At 64.1% G+C, this 17,677-nt stretch overlaps 1 protein-coding gene across 1 annotated transcript in view; it reads right to left on the minus strand.

Annotated features, from left to right (window-relative positions):
• SHANK1 (SH3 and multiple ankyrin repeat domains 1) overlaps positions 1 to 17,677 on the minus strand; it is a 51,784-nt gene that overhangs the window by 18,405 nt on the left and 15,702 nt on the right. The window contains 10 exon segments of the mRNA XM_070401602.1: positions 1,055 to 1,173; positions 1,541 to 1,609; positions 2,352 to 2,432; positions 2,699 to 2,834; positions 3,597 to 3,721; positions 3,928 to 4,010; positions 12,343 to 12,418; positions 12,591 to 12,704; positions 16,341 to 16,531; positions 17,310 to 17,640. Of these exon segments, the coding sequence (XP_070257703.1) occupies positions 1,055 to 1,173; positions 1,541 to 1,609; positions 2,352 to 2,432; positions 2,699 to 2,834; positions 3,597 to 3,721; positions 3,928 to 4,010; positions 12,343 to 12,418; positions 12,591 to 12,704; positions 16,341 to 16,531; positions 17,310 to 17,640 (1,325 nt within the window).

The raw sequence follows: 17,677 nt of genomic DNA on the forward strand, positions 1-17,677 counted from the left end.
GAGAGAAACACTGATGTGAGAGAGACGCATCAATTGGTTGCCTTCCACACACATCCGGACCAGGGCCAGGGATCGAGCCTGCAACCGAGGCACCTGCCCTTGACAGGAATGAAACCTGAGACCGTTCAGTTCAAGGATTAACACTCTAACCACTGAGCAACCGGCTAGGACTCATATGCCTTTATCAGCATCATTCACAGCACTATGTTAAAGGGGTCCATGGCTCCCCCCCTCCCAGGTGGTGGGTATGGCCTGTGAGAAGAGGGGTTCAGGGGTCAGGGACAGAGAGCAGGGCCTGGGCTGAGAAGAAAAAAGTGCGAAGAGCGAGGGAGGGCGTGACCTCCGGAGGGTGGGGGGAGGGGCTAGCGGGGAATGTGCTCCCGTGGAGGGGCGCAGCTCAGTGGGGACCACAGCCAGGGAGGGACCAGCAGGCCCCACCAGAAGAGGCAGGGCTGAGGGCGGTGGCTGGACCATGGATCCAGTGGCCTGACTGCCCGGGTTGAAATCGGGCTCCCTCTCTGAGCCTCCGTGTTCGTCCCCTCTGTCAACGGGCTGCCCTGCCCTCACAGGATGCTTCTAAGCAGGAATGCATGACACAACCCGTGTAAAACGCAGTGTCCCACATACAACCCACACACGCTCCGGTCGGCCTCCCGCGCAGGGAAAAGCAGGCAGGGCCAAGACCGAGATCGTAATGAATATTTCAGTAACTACCACTTGTTGAGCAACTAGTACGCGCTGGGCCTGTGCCAGGGATCTCCATCATGATCGACTTATCTTCCTGAGACCTTCGAGGTGGGACAGAGATGGGCAGGAGGGAGTGAGCATGAGGAGCAGGAACGGAGAACGGACAGAGGGGACCAGAGGCGGGTCTGGGGGAGGGGGGCAGACTAGGAGGAAGAGGGTGGGCAGAGACGAAAGGAGGCCCCGAGGGGGTGGAAGGAGTGGACCCCAGGAAGTGTTTGCAAGGACAGGGATGGCGGCTCCAGGTTGGCGTGTGCGCCCGTCCAGACTCTTTCCCCCAGGACCCCGGTTCCCCACACCCCACGCCTACCTCGGTGGCAAAGAAGCCTTTGGGCCGGTGTTTGCCCAGGGAGGCCAGGCCCCCGGGCCCTGGGCTCTCGCTCGCACTGATGGTCTGCTGAGCTGCCGCCAGAATTTCGTCCAGTTTGTCTGGGGGAGGCAGAGAGGGGCGGGACACGGCGAAATGAAGATGCTCTGGCCCCGAGCAGAGACCCAGCAGCCTGGAGCCCACGGGGCGGTTCCTGAGAACCCGGAAAGGCCAGCTATCTCCACCCTGGTGGGCAGGCAGCCCCAATGGAGACACAGTCTCCAGCCCCGCCGGCAGGACCCAGCCATGGGAAGGCGTGAGGGCGGCGAACAAGCAGGCGAACAAGCCGGCCATCCTGGAAGGTGGCAGCTTAGACGTGAGAAGGGGGGCAAGGCTGGGTGTGAGGGTGGTCAGCGGGCAGGAGAGGGACAGAGTGGACACGGCGCCGCAGGGTGGCATGGGACCCCGGGAGCGGGGTGGGCCACTTACTGAGCGCCATCTGGTACACGGTCCGCTTTTTCTCCATGCTGGGCACGGGCGCCGGCTGCTGCTCATACTCTGTGGGCAAAGGAGGCGGCTGTGGCCCAGGGGCACCCCGGGGGGCGGGGCGGAGCGCTCGGGGGCCCGTGGGCGTGGCGCAGGCGCGAGTGGGGCAGTGAGGGGCCGGGGCGGGGAGGGGTCGGGATGGGGGCCCTCCCGCCAGTCCTGTGCCCACTCACCACTCTTCTTCTTCCAGGGGGAGACTAGCCCGGGGGAGAGGCAGTAGAGGAGCCAAGAGTTAGGACTTCAGGGTGAGGCGAGGGGCCCCCTGTCTGGATCGCCCGCCTCCCCCGTGGCCCGGGGGGCGGGGGGCGGGGGGGGGGGCTGTCAGCTGCCTGACCCGCCCCTGTCAGTGGAACTCGGACCCCGCAGGTCCACGCTGCCTGGAGGGAGGGGGCTGGCCCTCCTTTCTGTGCGTTGGGGGTGGGGGTGGGGGCGGTGGGGGGAGGAGGAGGCAGCTGGTGGCAGGTCGCGCAGGACAGGGGTGGGACCGATGGAGAGGGACCGGGGCAGGAAACGGACTCGCCGCGTGGGACACACAGACCCCGACAGAGAAACAGATGCAAGAGGACAGAGAAAAGTCGACTCTCAGACGCCCCTTTCCCAGCGACACACACGCAGGCCAGAGACGGTCTGGCCCGTGGACGGGGACAGGAGGAGGACGAGGAGCCCTGGTCACTAACAACACTAACAGACTCGAGGACGCCCGCCCCCTCTGCCCTCGCCCTCACGCTGGGCCCTGGCAGCCCCGCAGGCTCACCCATCTCCTCCAGCTCTGAGGTCATGGACTTGGAACGCAGGGAGATGGCTGGGGGCGGGAGCCTCTTAGCCTGCTGGGGTGCTAAAAAGGGGACGGTCGGTCGGTCGGGGTCAGGCCTCGGCACCGCGGGGAGAAGCCCCGTGACCCCCCAGCCACCACCGCGGCGCTCCCGGAGCTCGGAGACTCGCCACCAGCAGCAGCAGCGAGGAGACCTCCCTGCCTCAGTTTCTCCCCGGAAGGGCCGTGTGGACAGGCAGCCTCGAGGAAGGGAAGGCCGGGGGCTGGGAGGGCTCCTGAGAGTCGGTCTGGCGGCAGCCGGGCCTGGCCATGCAGCCAGGGAGGCTCACCTTTCTTGTGGACGGCCTCGTCCATGTCCGGGTGCCGGGTGACCATCACCACCTTCACCATCAGCGTGTTGCCCCCCTGGCGGATCATGTTCACCACCTGGCGGTGGCCCACCTTCACCACATTCTGCCCGTTCACCTGTGGCACAGACACCCCCCCAAGCGCACCCAGGAGGTGAGGGAGGGGTGCTTTCCGCCTCGGGGTCCCCTGGGGGTGGCCCTGGGGGCCTCTCCTCCCTCCCTGGGACCGTCCCGGCCACCCTCTGTCCTGGCGAGGCCCCACCTCCCTGTTCCTCTGGGCTGTGGGAGGGACTGAACCCATCCCATTCACCCCCTCTCTTCCTCTTTGTCCCACTCACATTGAGAGAGAGAGAGAGAGAGAGAGAGAGAGAGAGAGCCCTAACCGGTTTGGCTCAGAGGATAGAGCCTCGGCCTGCGGACTCAAGGGTCCCAGGTTCGATTCTGGTCAAGGGCATGTACCTTGGTTGCAGGCACATCCCCAGTAGGAGATGTGCAGGAGGCAGTTGATCAATGTTTCTCTCTCATCGATGTTTCTAACTCTCTCTCTCCCTTCCTCTCTGTAAAAAATCATCAATAAAATACATTAAGAGAGAGAGAGAGAGAGAGAGAGAGAGAGAGAGAGAGAGAGAGGACGTGCCCATGCTGGGGGCACCATTTGAGATACTTCAGAGAGGCCTTCGGATTAAATCCATGAAGAAAGCAGAGGCTGGGCAGCCCGGTGCCAAAGGAGAGGCTGGACCTGGGCCGCCAGGTCCCGGTGTGGATCCCAAGGGGCCCCCAAGATCTGTCACCAGGGCCCCGGGGAAGAGAGGGGTGTCTGGGGCGGGTGCGCAAGGGGCTGGGGCCTGCAGAGGCCCCTGGGGCCGGGGCCGGGACTCACCTCGATGAGGAAGTCGCCCATGCGCAGTCCTGCGCGCCATGCCACGCCGCCCTCGTCCACCGACTCCAGATACTGCAGGGCCGGGAAGGCCGGGGTGGGGGTGAACTCCTCGATGGGGGTCTGCGCTGCAGATGGGAGGAGCCGGCGGGGTCGGAGGGGAGGGGAGGGGGTGGAGAGGCCGAGCAGGGGATGGGGCTCAGACCCAAGTCACGGAGGTGGCTTCGCCTGTGGCTGAGGGACCAGCACCCTGGGGTTGGGGTGGGGGTTGTGGGCGGGCTGGGGTCCCTCCCCCTGGCCGCCCCCCAGCCCCTCCCCGCCGGCCGGCACTCACCCTTGGCCCCCCGGAGCACGAACCCAAACCCCTCACTGTCCTTCTTCTGCAGCAGGACCGTCTTCTCCTTAATGATGTAATCGCTGGTGGGGAGGGCGGGAGGGGCGGGGGTGGGGCGGGTGGAGAAGGGATCATGAGGCTCCGAGCCCGGCCCCACCGGCACCCCAGTGGCCCAGGCCCCTGCTCCAGGACCATTCATCCCACCTCGGCTCTTCCTCACCCACTCCGAGCGGCAGCGTCTGCTCCTGCGCGCCCGAGGCAGCGCTCACAGGCCTCCCCCACAGAGCCCGGGTGCCTGCTCTCCCACTCACTCTTTCCTCATTCATCCACCCGAGATCCAGCCACCCATCCATTCAGCAAGCGGTTCCCAAGCCCCACTGTGCGCCAGGGACGGGGAGGTACACCGCCCCATCCCCAGACGGCCTGGCTCGAACCCCCCTGCCAGCCACTTCCTGTCTGTGACCTTGAGCCTGGACTTTTCACCTTTTGGATCTTCAGTTTCCTCATTTAAAAAAAAATATATATATATATTTTTTTTTTTACAGAGAGGAGGGGAGAGGGATAGAGAGTTAGAAACATCGATGAGAAAGAAACACCGATCAGCTGCCTCCTGCACACTCCCCACTGGGGATGTGCCCGCAACCAAGGTACATGCCCCCGACTGGAATCGAACCCGGGACCCCTCAGTCCACAGGCCGACATTCCATCCACTGAGCCAAACCAGTTAGAGCTCCTCATTTTTTTTTAAATATATATATTTTTAAATATATATTGACTTCAGAGAGGGCGGGAAAGGGAGAGAGAGATAGAAACATCAGTGATAATAGAGAATCATCGATAGGCTGCCTCCTGCACATTCCACATTGGGGATCGAGCCCACAACCCGGGCATGTGCCCTTGACTGGGAATTGAACTGTGACCTCCTGGTTATAGGTCGATGCTCAACCACGGAGCCACGCCGGCCGGGCATCTGTAACCGCAGGCTCTACCTGCCGTGTTGCCGTGGCAGCGAAGTCCCTATAGTATTCAGCACAGTGCCCAGCACCTCAACACGCTCAGTGGAATGCTTTCGCTTCTCCGGTCCAGTTTTTAAGTCAAGAGGACACGTGTACTTCAGCGATGCCTCTCCCAACTCCTTGGCTATATATGTATACGTACATCCTACGGCAACACCTGCCCGGGTCCCCACGCACACTGCGACGTTGCTGATTCGGCACTGCCCAATATGGTGGCCGCTGGCTGCGTGTGGCTATTTATACGCAAATTAATTAAAAGTTAAATCGAACCATTCAGTCCCTCAGTCTCACTAGCTACATTTCAGCGTGCGGCCGGTGGCTACCAGGCTGGACAGCGCACATGCAGGCCATTTCGTGGCCGCGGAGGATTCCGGTGGACAGCGGGGCGTCTCTGTTCCCTGGTATGTCTCCAACGCACCGCCTGCGCCCAGCCGGTGGGTTCTAGCAAAATGCAAATTCCCCGTGAGTGTGAGGGTGGGTTTCAGCGAGGCCCCAAGGCCTGCTCACGGGCACGTTTAGGTAATGCTCACCTACCCAGGAAACTCAAACATATTCCGTGTATCTCAGCACCCGCCCACCCGGGCTCGCTCAGATCCGGCCCCCAAACCTCGACGTCACGCGTGCACCTCAACATTACACACCCGTTCTGTTCCAGGCACCCCGGGATGCCACAGGCACAGCCAAACACCCTGGCTCCAACCCCACTCGGAGAACTCCAAGGCAAGCAGAACGCATGGCCGGCTGCACCCCAGCATCCAGCACTCCTGTGTGGGACGCCCCCCCCCCCCGATCCCGCCAGCACACACGCAGACCCCCCAGCGCCTCCCTATGATCTCCACCGGCCCCAACACGTACTAATAATAGCGCGTGTGCTCCCCGCGCACACCAATTACCTACCCACACAAAGTCGGCTGAACAGCCCTCCCTGAATACGCCAGTATATTTCAGTAGCAGCCCCACACATCCCAGTACGCGCCGATCATAACTCCCCCTCACTGTGCTCTCAGTATATTCCCACAGCACGCCCCCTGAACACATCCCAGCACACACCAGCAATAACGTGCTCCTCCTGTGTTTTGATACCCACCCACCCTCCCCACCACACAAGCACCCCTTACACTCTCATGATCCCCAAGACTTTCACCGTCAAATCCCTACGTTTGTACCATAGCGACAGTGCCCTGTGCATGCTCGAGCACGCCAGTCCTGCCCTGCCCGCCCCCCTCCACCCCTGATTGTAACCCGTGTGCTCCACAGCAGGTGTGCGTACAGGCAGACCCACCCCAGCGACCGCCCTCGCTCAGGTTCACAGGGTCCATCCAGCACATATGCCCACACCACACCCACCACGCCTCCCTGATTTCCTGTTGGGCCCTTTATCAGCCACCTTTGCTGCTGGGAGGAGGGGGTGTGGGAAGAGGAGTGGGGGAGGGGTTGAAAGGAGTGAAGGGGGTGGAGGGACGGATGGGAGGGGAGAAAGGAGGCCAAGGAGGCTCGAACAGCGAGTGGACAGGGCCAACAGGAATTGGTTGAGAGGCCAGAGCTGGCGGCTCCTGACTATGCAGGCATTCTGTGACGCCCTCGTCCCCACCGCACACCCTGACACCCTCCTCTGAGCCCCGCTGCCCTGGCCACACACCCCCCCCCCCCCACCACGTCCCTTCCAGGTCTCCAAGGCCCCCCAGTGGCCAGCAGTGCCCTTGGCTCTCCTTTATGTCTCACTTACAGCCACAAACCCCAACTTCCCCACATGCTCGCCCTGCCCCTGGAATCTCTCTTTCACCTCCAGGCTATCCTGACCCCCCCCCCCCATACCCAAGCCTTCCCCACCCCCCCAGCCTCCAATATAATGCAAGGAAACCCCCCATGCCCACTGCACGCCAAGAAGCAGCGATTGCTGTGTGCAAGGCGGTGCGTGGAGCCCTCACACGCGAAATAACTCACTGTCTCCACAGCCAGCCTCCGAGGTGGGTGTGAGGGCTGCTTCCACTGACAAGTCAGGAAACAGGCACAGAGAGGTTAAGCGACTTGCCCGAGGTCACGGAGTGAATGGCATTCTTCCACAGCCCCCGGGACAATGCCTGGGGAACTGCAGTAGTCACAGCCGTAGTCACAGCCGCCTCTCTCTCCCTTCTCTCTCCGCAGCACCCAGACACGCACCTGCCCCAAATCCACTACAAGGGCCCCTCCCGGCTGCAATTCACCCCAGGCTATGCCAACAGCACAACAACAACAATGGTTACAGTTCCTGGGCCGCTCCTGAAGGCCAGACCTGTTCTGAGCACTGCCCATTGATTTATTCATTTAGTCCTCACCACGCCCCTGGGGGAGAGGGGTTGACTGCCACTGTTCCCATTTTACAGATGAGGAAAGCAAGGCACAGAGAAATCAGTTGCTCAAAACCACAGCAGCTGGAATAGCTTCAAAGCTGAGACTGGAATCCCCAACAGGCCACCCATGTACCCCAGTAATGTCCAAACACCCCCCGATCATCGCAGCGCCCCTTCTGCCCCTCCTCAGGCAGCCCCGTCACATACTCGCCCCTCGCTCCTCCCCACTCCTGTGCCTTTCGCACCCAGTCCCCACTAGACGTGGTGTCTCCCTCATCCCACCCCATTCTCCTTGACTTCCCAGCTGCCCTCTTGCCCCTGTGGCTTCCTGAGACTATGTCTCCCCCTCCTCACTCCTGTGTGTCCCCCCTCTCTACAGCTTTCTCCCTGCTCCTCCAGGTCCTCTGACAGCTCTCCTCCACCCTAACCCACCACATCAGCCCTCACTTCCCAAAGCCCTCATCACACCCTGGGGTCGCCCCTCCACCCCCACTGTGCTCTTGCAGGGACACCCCACGCCCCCTTTCTCAAGTGTCCTCCTCAGATTCCTATGACCTCTCCCCCCTCCCTTGCCCTCATCCTGCCCACATCCTCCTGCACCTCTGCATGAACCCCACTGTGTCCCCTCCGGCACCCTCAGCTCCTCTCATACTCCCTGGTCCCCCGCCCCATTATCCGTGAGAGCCTCTTCCTCCTGCATCCTCAGCTCACTCCATCACACACCTCTCCGCCTCCTTCACTGGCAGCTGCATTTCATTTACATCCCCTGCACCCTCGGTCTACGCTGCCTAAACCCCACCCCACCCCCCTCACTGGTCCCGCATCCCCTCCTTACCCCATTGCTCCGCACACTCCACGCACCCGCCCTGCCCCAGTGTCCCGTACCCCCACTTCAGTGTGCCCCGTTCCACCCTGACACCCTCCCGCCCGGGCCCGCTAACCCCACCCCCTGCTCCAGTCTTGCTACCCACGCAGCACCCCATTCATGATCTGCGCTGCTGATACCTGCCCGGCAGGAACACACACAATGCTCTCCCCGCGGCCATCCCGCGGCGACCCCAGGGGCCTGGGAGCCCGGTGGCCGGCCGGCTCTTGTTCCCTGGATCTCACCCGCGGGGACTGCAGCAGCGTCCACTCCCCCCGCCCCCACCCGCAGGTCCCTCTCACACCCAGGAGCCCACAGCCCAGAGCCCGCTGCTGCACGCGGCGCCCCCTCCGGCCCTCAGCCCCTCCCCGTGTACCCATCTCCACGGGCACCTCCGGGGCGGGCACAGAGGTCCCCATGCAGGGAGGCGGCCCCCTTCCAGGCCGCGGAGTGGCACACACAGCAGATGCAGCTCCCCGTGCAGAAGCTCAGCCATGGCTCGGCACACGTGCCCTTCACAGCGCAGCCCCCTGGGGGCAGGGAGAGGGGCACACAGGCACAGAGACACCGAGGGCTGGGGGGGGGGGGGGGGGAGGGGACAGGCCTGGCACGGGAGGGTGGGTGTGGGGAAAGAGCCGCAGTGCCTGGGACACACACACACACACACACACACACACAGTCCCCAGACAGCCTCTCTATCGCCCCAAGTCACACACAGAGACGCCGTCAAACAGGGACACACAGATGGACACAGCTGGGGGGTGGGCTGGGAGCCCACCATCTCCCATCCTACCCTCTCTCTCTCCCTCTCTCTCTCTCTCACACAGCTGCAGGCCGTCACACACACACGCATGCACACTGACACAGCCACACTGACACACGCACAGTCGCACAGTGACACGCAGCGGAAAAAGCAGAGGGGAGAGGAGGCCTGGCGGGATGCGTGTGCGATGGGGGGGGGGGGGGGGCGGACTGTGAATGGAGGAGAGGGGTATGAATGGGGGGACTTGCCGACTCCGGGAAGGGGTGTGGGGAAACGGGGATCAGAGGAGCTGGGGCCTGGGGTAGAGGCGCCTCAGGGGAGAGCCACTGTGGCTCCCCAAGGGGAGGGCTCCACGGGGTGGGGGCGCTGAGGGCGGCAGAAAGGGCGAATGGGTTCCAAACCCCAAAGTGGGGGCCCGTATGGAGGGCCTCGCTGCGGGGAAGGTCTTGGAGGGAGATTGAGGGGGGCCGGGAAGGGCCTGTGACGGGGTAGAGGAGAGACTCCTGGGTTGGGGGGTGCGTGCGCGGCCCCAGGAAAAGGATGAGAGGATGGAGAAGAGGCACCGAGAAGGTGAGGGGAGACGGGGGAGGAGGGGGCGACCTGGGGGCGGGGAGGAGGCGGGGAGGGGGGGGCACCAGCGGCGGGGGAGGGTCGTCCCCGCGCCGGGCCCAGCCGGCAGGAAGGAGCGCTCGTACCTGTAGATGTACCAGACGCTGCGCCGCCGGGGCCCCAGGGCCGGCCAGCTGGAGGAGAGCGCGGGGGGCGGCTGCGGCAGGGAGCCCCCGCTGGGGCCGCCCCCGAGACCCCCGCCGCCGCCGACCGCAGACAAAGCCATCGCCGCCGCGGCCCTGGCCCGGGTCCGGGTCCGGGTCCGGGTCCCGGCCGCCCCCGCCGCCGCCGCCGCGTCCCCGTCCCCGCTCGGCCGAACCCCCGTGTCCGGGCCCCCAGGCCCCGCCTCATGCTGACCCGCGCCGGGAGGGGGAGGGGGCGCGCACCCTCCCGTGGTGGGGAGGGCAGGGCCGGGGGCTCACATGCCGGGGGCGCGGGGCGCGGGGCGCGGGTCGGGCCGCCGCGGGAGCGCAGGGGCCGCGGACGCGCCGGCTTCAGCACCGCGGACAGCTCCGGAGGCGGCGGCGGGCGCGAGGCTTAACCCCTTGGCGTCCTGCGCCCGGCGGCGGCGGCGGCGGCGGCGGCGGCAGCGGCAGCGGCGTAGGGGGCCGGGCCGCGGGGGAGGGGGCCAGGAGGGGAACGCGGGGCCCCCTTGGCGGGAGAAGGGGGAGGGGCGAGGCGCGGGGGGGGGGAGGGGAGGCACTTCCGGTCTGGGCCCCCCCTAACCCCCTCTCCCTCCAGAGCCCTCCCGCGCAGGTGCAGAGCGAGGGAGAGCGGGAGAGGGACACGCAACGCACACAAGATGCCTCGAGCCCCGCGTGCAGGGACGCGCTGACCGAGCCCACTTCCAGGGCAGGGACCCCGCGGTGAGAGAGACCCCGGGAGGGGGCACGCAGCCCCCCGCCACAGGCCGACATACCGAGCACCCCAATACGATCTGCAAGGGCCGGGGAGGGAAGGTCAGGACATTCAGACCGGGCCCCAAGGCAGAGAGACAACCCTCCCCCCAAGAACCCCAGGCGGAGGGGCGCACACACTTCCCCTCCCTGGGACACACGGGGGAGGAGGGAGGGCGCACAGGCCACAGGCCAGGGGGGCCGGGACCCCCAGCTCCTGCGGGATGCAAGGCGCACACACACGGGACGGGACAGGCCGCCACAGAAAGGGTCGGGCAGGGCAGGGCAGGGCAGGGCAGGCAGGAGGCTCGGACACCACACACACCCCGCAGCGCATTCCAGGGGCACAGGAAGTGGAGAAGGAGGGGAGGGTAAGTGCTGGACAGGACAGTTGAGGGCCAGAGGGACCACCCCCACCGGGCAGGTAGAGCCAGCGGCCCCAGGACCAAGGCCAGGGAGAGGCTCAGGGAGACATTGATGGAGACAAGAAGCAGAGGCTGATGGGAGCCTCAGGGTGGGGAGGACCTCCATACTCACCCGGTGCCCAGAGCCGGACACGTGCCAGGCGAAGACGCACAACGGTCAAGCGCCTCTGACACTTGGGGCGCAGGGTGGCAACCCAGCCCCACCCTGTCTCCCCACATTGTCATTCCTCCTCCTCCCCACCCCACCCCATCCCCACTGGCAGGACACAGACACGGAGGTTTGGACACATTTAATGGGAGGATGCTACGAACAAGGAGGCCCTTCCCTGATTGGGGGGGGGGGGGGGCGGGGAAGGGAGGCAGGGGAGGGTGTCATCTTTGATGCCCAGTTAGGACCACCCCTCCCCCACAGCCTTGCCCTTCCGCAGGCCCAAGTCCTGGAGTCCTCCCCTCCTAGGCCCCCTCCCCAACACCCCAGGCCCTGAGTGGCAGATCAGTCGGACGGATGCAAAGGCATGCACACGACTGTATGTGCGAATGCACCTGAACGGGGACATGCACGGAGAGGGACAGGCGTGTGCAGGGACCCGCCCGCCCAGACGCCGCCAGCGGACACACTGCCGTCTCTAGGAACACCTGCCCTCATTCTCAGACGGTCAGACTCAGGGAAACACAGATGCGCACAGCCAGCGGCACCACTGGCCTCCTTGTGCAGCCATGAGCGACAGCCCCGAACGCACCCCTCTCCGTGGGCCAGGCCCTCTGCCCGGCTCGGATTCGCACGGGGCTATCCGTCCAGGGGCCTGCAGCCACACATGCGTGCGGACACGTGCCATGCACACCCACAGAGACACATGGGCAAGAACACACTCAGGGAGACCATACAGGGGCGCTCGCCTGTGGGAGACGTTCACGCCCCGGAAACCAGCTCTGGTCGTGCACACGCACACACGGCCACACACCCCCAGGCACCCCTTCCTGCCATTCCTGACCCCGCCCCCTTCGACCCCCACCCCCTCACCTCACCGGGCCAATCCCATCCATCAAGCTTCAGAAGCAAGTCAGCCAGCAGCCAGGGAGGGGAAAGGTGTCACTGTGCCCCCTCCCCGCCCCCACCCTCCTGGCCCGGCTCCGCCCACACCCAGAGCGAGGCATGGGATGCACGGGTTTCCACTGCACATGACCGCACAGAGATGGGGCACATGAAGGGCACATGGGGGGCCTCCAGCCAGCCAGACACACAGACCCAGGGCCCCCAGGCAACGCCCCCACCCCGCCGTGTCCACCCCATTGGTGGTCGGCCACCCCCGGGCTGAGCAGTCTCAGTGGCTGCCAAGCAAGGCAGGTTGGGGGGCCTGGGCTGTGTGGTCAGAAGCTAACTGGGCCTTGCCCCACCCCTGGATCAAACTTGTGAGGGAGCAGATGAGAAAGGGGGCTTGGCGGTCGTGGGAATATCTTAAAGGCGGAGGGTGAAGGGAGGCAGGGGGCACCGGGGGTGTAAGGACATTTACCTGGGGGCATCAAAGCTGTCGTAGGAGCCCACGGTATAATGCCGGAACAGCCTCTTGGCCTTGTCACTGCGGCTCTCTGCAGGGGGACAAGGGGTGGCCATGGCCCTCATCCTCGAAACCACAAGCCCGCCCCCAGCCCTCCGGCATGAACCTTCCCTCTCCCCGCAGCACCCTCCCGTCGGGAAGGGGAGGGGAGGACTGAGCAAGCACTCTGGGGTACATCGGAGGCCGCCCGGGCTCCCCCATACCTTGCTTTCCCTCCTGGGAGCGGTTGGCCACCTCTTCCAGGCAGTCCGAGGGGAACCAGCCGACGCGACCTTTGACCTGGCCTTCCCAGAAGCCTCCTTCCCCGATGCTGAGCACTGGGTGGGGAGCAGGAAATGGAAAGGTTTCTCCCTGTCCGCGGAGTCCCTGCCCCAGCGCACCGATGCGCAACCTTCCCACGATTCCCGCCCCGGGCACGGGGAGCAGCCCCAGGCCCTGGCCAGGAGCTCGGCTGGGATACACCAAGGTTGTGGGTTCGATCCCCGGTCAGGGCACATGCAGCCATCAACCAATGAATGCTTCAGTAAGTGGAGCAACAAATCCTTTTCTCTCTCTCTCTCTGTCTCTCTCTCTCTCACTCTCTCTCTCTCTCCCTTCCTCTCTCTAAAATCAATAAATAAAAATGCTAAATAAAATAAATGTCCGAGGAAGGGGTGAGGGAAGCACATCTAGGTTTCCGAACCCAATGGGGACGCCCAGAGGCCCCGGGGAAGAGGGCGTGTCCCATGCCACGCCTCCCGGGTAGGGACCCGTCCACAAGTGGCCCTCATCCCCCCTGGTAACCGGTCACAGCTCAGCTGTTCTGTCGTTTCCCTAAACCCTCCCAGGCAGCCCCATCCCCGTCCGTCCCCCCCAACAGACTCCTTGCCACTTAATCTTGTGTCATTTGCTCCCAGGAACTGCCCCCCCATCTAGAAGGGAGAAGAGATTAGAATCACCTCTTTTCTTCTCTCTACCCCACAGAACCGGAGGGCCTTTCCTGCCGGTCCTCCCTCTAAGCCCCCGGCACCCTGTGCCACACGTGGCGGCTGTGCCGGGCACCGGCATTCACCGATGAATGGACGGGCGGGGACGGCGCCTGCTTACCCAGCTCTCACTCTGAACCAGAGCCCTTAGAGGGGGGTTCCTTTTGTTACCCCCATTTTACTGATGGGAACACTGAGGCTTGGGGATCTGAGGTCATGGGCTCAAGGTTAGACGGCTCGTAACGGACAGCTCTGTCCGCTTCCCGAGGGAACGCTCTTAGTCAGGAAGGTTGCCACCTCCCCGTCCAAGCACTGGGCTCAACACGCTCTTCTGTCCCACCAGCATTTTCCCAGCTCTGTCCGCACGCAGAGCCCCCCCCTCCCCCCCCCCCCCCCCCCCGCCCACACACACACACACTTCCCTCGCTCAATCCGCACGCCCACCCTGACAGGCAACGGTAGATGAAGGAGCTAACGCTGTAGCAGGGAAGCCCCTCGCCCAGAGGAGGCACGCATTGTGCTAGGATTTGAGTTGGGCCATGTGATGCTTTTCCCGGCACAAGCCGCCTGCACAGAGCATCTGGGAGGTGACACCGAGGCGCTCAAGGTCGCGGGAGCACGGGAGATGGGGTGACAGGAGTCTGGGCTCTTGGCTGGCTCCGCCAGGCCTGTGGGTAGCCTTGGCATCAGCCATGGCTTCACTGAGCTGAGATTTATTCAGGGCCGGTGGTGAGTCAGGCATCGGAGCAGATGCTGTGTGGAGCCAAGGGACACATGAATGTGGTTCTTGCCCTCACGGAGCTTCCACACGGGTGCCCACTGGAGGCGGGAGTCTGCCAGTGACCTCGCGATCGGAAATCGAGGTTAGCATGCACGAGGAAAAAGACAGGGTCTCCGCAGACAGGCAGAGGGGGGCATATGCATCGGATGGTCAAGGGGACCAGGAGGGCGTCCCAGAAGACAGGACCTGTAGGCCTCAGGATCCTAGGAGTGGAGGGGGCCGGGAGAGGGAGGAGGGGCTGTCCAGACAGAAGGAACAGCATGTGCAAAGGGCTTGGTGTGGAGAAGCGTTTTGGGCATTTGAGGGACAGCAAGAAGGACACCGTCCCTGGGATCTTGTGGGCGAAGAAGTGGCAGGAGATGAGGGGGGTGGGTGGGCAGGGAGGGCCTTGTAGGCCGGGCTCAGGCTCGGGGCTTGATCCTGAGGGCAGAGGGAGCCTCGCTACGTTGGGAGGAGGCGAGACTCGGACTTCATGGCTGTGGGCACGCCCGGAGGCAGTGAAGTGTCTTTTAATGAAAGGGAAGGAGATTGGAAACAGGGCCGTGCGTCCTCTCCCTGCAGTAGGATTTGGATTGCAGTTCAGAAAGACGCATGGAAGATACCGCCCAGGGTCCTCTGCCTGCCCGGAAGGCCCCTCACACCTGCCCCCAGTTTCCCTTTCTTCTTTCTCACCTCAAATCACAGTCCAAACCACCCCACCCCTCTCTCTCTCTCTCTCACACACACACACACACACTTTCTGTCTCTCTCTCTCTTCCCCACCCCCTGTACGCTGCCTCTGGAGGCACTGCCTGGCCCCCACCATTAGCTCTTGCATTCATTCATTCATGTGTTCATTCATTCATTCATTCATGTGTTCATTCATTCATGTGTTCATTCCTTCATTCATTCATTTGTTCATTCATTCATTCATTCATTCAGCAGATGCCCATTCAGGTCTCCGGTGTACTCCACACGTCATGAAGCTGGGCCTTTGCGACCCAGAGACTAATGCCCTGTGACCTCAGCTTTAGGAACTCAGGCCGTGGGCAGATGGACCACAAAACAGATGCAATCACACAGCCCGCCTGATGCCCTGATCCCTGGCCCACGCACACTCTCACCCGTGGGAGGACCCGCCCAGCTTCCCCAGGTGGCCGGGGTCTCTTTCCTCTAAGTGCCAGGAGAGGGGGCCACTTATGATGCCCACGGCTGTACTTGTTACGTGCGAAGCATCGTTCTACGCGCTTTACGGGAGGTGATTCCTTTCATCTTCCCAAGGGTCCCATTTTATAGATGAGGAAACTGAGGTCCAGAGAAATCCTGTGCCTGAGGCCACCCAGCAGGAGGGGGTGGGGCCAGGATTGAACCCCAGCAGCCGGGCCCTCAACCGCTATCCTACTCAGCTCCCTGGCAGCCTGGAGCTGGGCTAAGTGTCGCTCCTCAACCCCGTGTGAATGACATGCCTGCAGCTTCCCGTCTCCAAACCCCATGCTGTTCATGACGTGTAAACACACCGGAGGCCTCAATGGGCATCTGCTGAATGAATGAATGAACAAATGAATGAATGAATGAATGAACGAACGAATGAACAAATGAATGAATTAATGAACGAACAAATGAACGAATGAATGAATGAATGCAGTCAGGGTGCACATGGGAGGCAGCTGATCCATGCTTCTCTCTCTCAAACAAAAAATCAATAAAAAGAATGAAATCTAAACAAAACAAAACAAAACAGTCCCTGTTCAGGGAGCCCTGGGCCCAGATGGGGCTTCACACACCCGCCTTCTCATGGGAGCCAGTAGGCACCGCCCGTTTGTCAGAAGACCTGGCAGAGGCAGGAGGGGAAGGCAGACGGCTGGCCTCCCGCTCTCCACGAGGTAGGGGAGAGACTGCGGGCGGGCGCAGCTGGGGGGCCTCGGGCCAGTGGCTCCCCTGCCTGAGGCTCTGGTCCCCCAGCTGTGAGATGCATCCGCCACCCTCCTGCAGGGTCCTGAGTGAGAGACCAGCCAGGAACCGCTCCCATGCCCGGCGGGGTGCCAGGGCCTGCGGCCTCCTGATGGCATCACCTCAGTTACCCCCTGTGCTCCTCTGGGCAGAAGGGGCGCCTCGGGGCTCTCCTCGGCCTCCAGGGTGCACGGGACAGTCTAGAGCTGCTGGTCCTGCCCGCCCTCCCTGAGCGGTGGGCTCACCTGCCCGCGCCCTGGCCCGCGCTGCCCGCTCACCTTTGATCTTCTCGCCCTTGCTCAGGGAGATCTCGCCCTCGGCCTGGGCCTGGTAGGACTTCACGGCCATGAAGGAGCGTCCGGGCACGGCCGAGTAGAGCTTCCTGCGTCGCCCGCGGCTGCCCAGGGAGCCCCCGGGCCCCCCTGAGCCCCCGGTGCCCCCGGCCGGTTCCCGGGGCGTCCCGCTGGAGCTGCATACACAGAGGGCGTGAGAGGCAGGGCGGGGTGGAGGGAGGGCGCCTCTGGGAGACAGGGGGCCTTGGAGGGGCAGGAAGAGATGGGGCACCGGGTGGGGGAGGGGGTGTGAGTGGGTGTCCCAGCGCTGGAGTCCTGGGAGGGGGGCATCTGGGGCTCCCTGGCTCCCGGCGCTGCCCCCTCCCCCAGGCCTGCAGGCCTCCCTGAGCCAGCCTCCTGAAGCTGAGCCTCGACCCCGACCCCGTCATCGCTGCTCACTAGTGACGCCTCCTCAGGGGTGGGGTCCAAGCCCCCTGCCCGGCATTCCCAGTCCCAGGGTCTCCTCCCTCCGGCCACAGCCCCCCTCTCCCTCCTCAGCCAGCCCACCCTCCCCTCTGCCTGAGGGGTCTCTCTGTTCCCCTCCCTCCTCCCCTCCTCTGCTTAGCCTCCAGGCTCGGACACCTCTCCCCAAGTCCCTCGCTGCCCCCCCTCCACCCCATCCTGCTCTCACCTCACCCTGTCTTTCTATCTGTCCTCAGGGGCTAGAAGCAACGTTCCTTTCGGGGTGCCCCCCCAGGCCCCCAGCATGGAGCAGGTGCACGCAGGACTGGCTCCTACACCCTCCCTTCCTCAAGGGTCAGGAGCGAGGCCTGGGGCCTGGGGGGACCAGGCGGTGGATGGCTGGCTAGGGGACAGAAGGTAGACCGCTGAGCTGGCCTGGGGCCTGGTGGCTCTGAGGAGGGGATCTGGCCGGGTTGGGGTCTGTCCCTGGGACCAGGGCTGAGCCCTCCCTACCTGGGCCGTCCACGGGGCTGCCTCTTGGCCTCCTCGGGGTGCCTCCCCCGGGATGGGGAGCGAGCCCGGGCGCCCCGGGGGCTGCTGGCACTTCGGAGGGTCCCGGTGCTGAGCTTGGTGCTGGGGGCCGAGGGCTGCGACTGGCCCTGGGGCGCGGAGGTGGGGGCGGGGGCCCCCGTGGACGAGGCCCCCGGAGCGGCGAACACCATCCAGTCGGGCAGGGCCATGCTGGTGTCACTGTTGGCCCGCAGCAGCGCGGGCGGCACCGTCAGCCCAGCGCTCGGGGGTCCCCGTCGCCGGGCCGCATACTTGGGGGACTCCTGGAAGGGCACTGAGAGGGCACGGTGGTGGGGGCAGAGGGGAGGGGA

This window comes from Myotis yumanensis, unplaced genomic scaffold, assembly GCF_028538775.1.
Source record: "Myotis yumanensis isolate MYYU_CA2020_CCGP unplaced genomic scaffold, mMyoYum1.0.hap1 SCAF_23, whole genome shotgun sequence".
Taxonomy (NCBI): domain Eukaryota; kingdom Metazoa; phylum Chordata; class Mammalia; order Chiroptera; family Vespertilionidae; genus Myotis; species Myotis yumanensis.